This window comes from Anastrepha obliqua, chromosome 1 (assembly GCF_027943255.1).
Source record: "Anastrepha obliqua isolate idAnaObli1 chromosome 1, idAnaObli1_1.0, whole genome shotgun sequence".
Classification (NCBI taxonomy): Eukaryota; Metazoa; Arthropoda; class Insecta; order Diptera; family Tephritidae; genus Anastrepha; species Anastrepha obliqua.
In genome coordinates, this window is record NC_072892.1 from 235497 (window position 1) to 237881 (window position 2385).

Consider the following 2385-nt stretch of genomic DNA (forward strand, 5'->3'; position numbering starts at 1 on the left):
CACCGTGTAATTAATGCGTATGTGAACGTACATTTATACATATATTTTATACACATTAAAACCATTTCAAAATGCATGATGTAAGGTTGTTTATAAATGAAAGTTTAGCAACCACAACGGAAGTTTTAAAATGCCGACATTTCAAAAATTGGAGCCAATCTATTCAAACGGAGGACGCCATCGACTTTATAGAAGGCATCAGTTAAGTAAGATAACCTTTGCCCAAATTACCTATCAAACCTTTGCCTAAATTTTTAACTTACACAGTGTTATTTAGGAATGGGATAATTTTAAACGAATAAGTAAATAGTTTCAAATAGTCAGTTAAATGGTATAATGAATTTATTCACATTTTGTAGTTCATTCGCCTTTTCTTTTATATTATTTTGGCATGCGCAGATGAGAACCTTAAATTGTTTAATGACGATGGCGATAACGATATCGCTTTATAGTCCTGTAGCGGTAACCATCAGATGCTAGACTGTGCGCTGGTGCTGAGGCAGCAACGTCATAGCTCAGATCGTTGTTTTGGACAGGAGAAGAGTAAACAGATGACGGGGCGGAATAAGCACCCACATTTTCGTAAGACGCTGGCGCCGAATAAGTTGGCTCAGGGGCAGAGGCTTGAGGAGGTAGGTAGCCACTTGCAAGTTCGCTAACATCGCGACGACGGCGTTGGCGAAGACGGTAACGTTTGACAGTTTTGTACCGATATCCATCAGCGGCGACGATGTGTGCTGGTTCTGACGCAGCAGAATCGTAGCTGGCATCATAAACTGGAGTTGGGGCTGTATAAACTGGATTTGGTGCCGAGTAAGCTCCTGAGTTTTCGTAAGACACTGGCGCCGAATATGTTGGCTCAGGGGCAGAGGCTTGAGGAGGTAGGTAGCCACTTGCAAGTTCGCTAACATCGCGACGACGGCGTTGGCGAAGACGGTAACGTTTGACAGTTTTGTACCGATATCCATCAGCGGCGACGATGTGTGCTGGTTCTGACGCAGCAGAATCGTAGCTGGCATCATAAACTGGAGTTGGGGCTGTATAAATTGGATTTGGTGCCGAGTAAGCTCCTGAGTTTTCGTAAAACACTGGTGCCGAATATGTTGGCTCAGGGGCAGAGGCTTGAGGAGGTAGGTAGCCACTTGCAAGTTCGCTAACATCGCGACGACGGCGTTGGCGAAGACGGTACCTTTTCACAGTTTTGTACCGATATCCATCAGCGGCGACGATGTGTGCTGGTTCTGACGCAGCAGCATCGTAGGTGGCATCATAAACTGGAGTTGGGGCTGTATAAATTGGATTTGGTGCCGAGTAAGCTCCTGAGTTTTCGTAAGACACTGGTGCGGAATATGTTGGTTCAGGAGCAGAGGCTTGAGGAGGTAGGTAGCCACTTGCAAGTTCGCTAACATCGCGACGACGGCGTTGGCGAAGACGGTAACGTTTCACAGTTTTGTACCGATATCCATCAGCAGCGACGATGTGCGCTGGTTCTGACGCAGCAGCAGCGTAGCTGGCATCATAAACTGTACTTGGCGCGGTATAAACTGGAGCTTGCACAGAGTAAGCTCCTGAGTTGTCATAAGGTGATGAAACAGAATATGCTGGTTCGGGCGCGGAAGCTTGAGGTGGCAAGTAGCCACTCGACAATTCATTAACATCTCGGCGGTGTCGCAATCGGAAACGTCGTACAGTCCTATAACGATAACCGTCGTCAGCTAAAGTATTGTACGGTTCACTGTCCAAGAAATTATTCTCGATGACATTGCTTGCAGAACCGCTATAATCTGCTCCTGGGGGGAGGTATTCTGCAGAAGGAGCTTGCGCGCAGACGCAAGCAAGAATGCTCAAGCCAATGCATATAAGTTTCTGAAATTTTAGCGTCTATAAATATTTATTGCTTTCAATGTCTATAGTATAGTTTTTAAATCTTGGACTTACCATCTTCGCAAAAGTATGATGGTCTAGTGGAGTGAAGCGAATGATACTTCCGATTGGATGGATACGATATTTATACTACTTTCTAATCCATATTTAAATTCAATTGGGTAAAAGTGAACGTTCTCATATCGAGTTATGCAAGTTAAGTTTGCAAGTTTTGTCATATTTTTGCATCCCATTCTTAGCAGTTGGTGAATTTTAGAATGAAAATAAGCAAAGCAATCACTTTAAGGCATAGACATACATATACATATGTACGTATGTATGGGTTTTTGTCATTTAGTAAAAGAGAACGTATTTGTGCCTGCAGTCCCCTTTTCGCGTTAGTTATTATGTAAATTGACGATAACAAAAACGAAATATGTATACTTATGTATCATGTAGAGACGTTGGCCCACTATTGGCGACGTATGGACTGGTTAGAGCAAGTGACACACGAAAATAATA

At 43.6% G+C, this 2385-nt stretch overlaps 1 protein-coding gene across 1 annotated transcript; it reads right to left on the bottom strand.

The window, feature by feature from the left end:
- Positions 1-324: 324 nt before the first annotated feature.
- Positions 325-1959, bottom strand: LOC129253419 (uncharacterized). The gene is made up of 2 exons (XM_054891784.1): positions 1939-1959; positions 325-1866 (listed from the first exon to the last, which is right to left on the bottom strand). Exons 1-2 carry the CDS (start codon positions 1939-1941, stop codon positions 418-420), a joined length of 1452 nt encoding a protein of 483 aa, XP_054747759.1. The 5' UTR covers positions 1942-1959; the 3' UTR covers positions 325-417.
- Between the last annotated feature and the right edge of the window lie 426 nt (positions 1960-2385).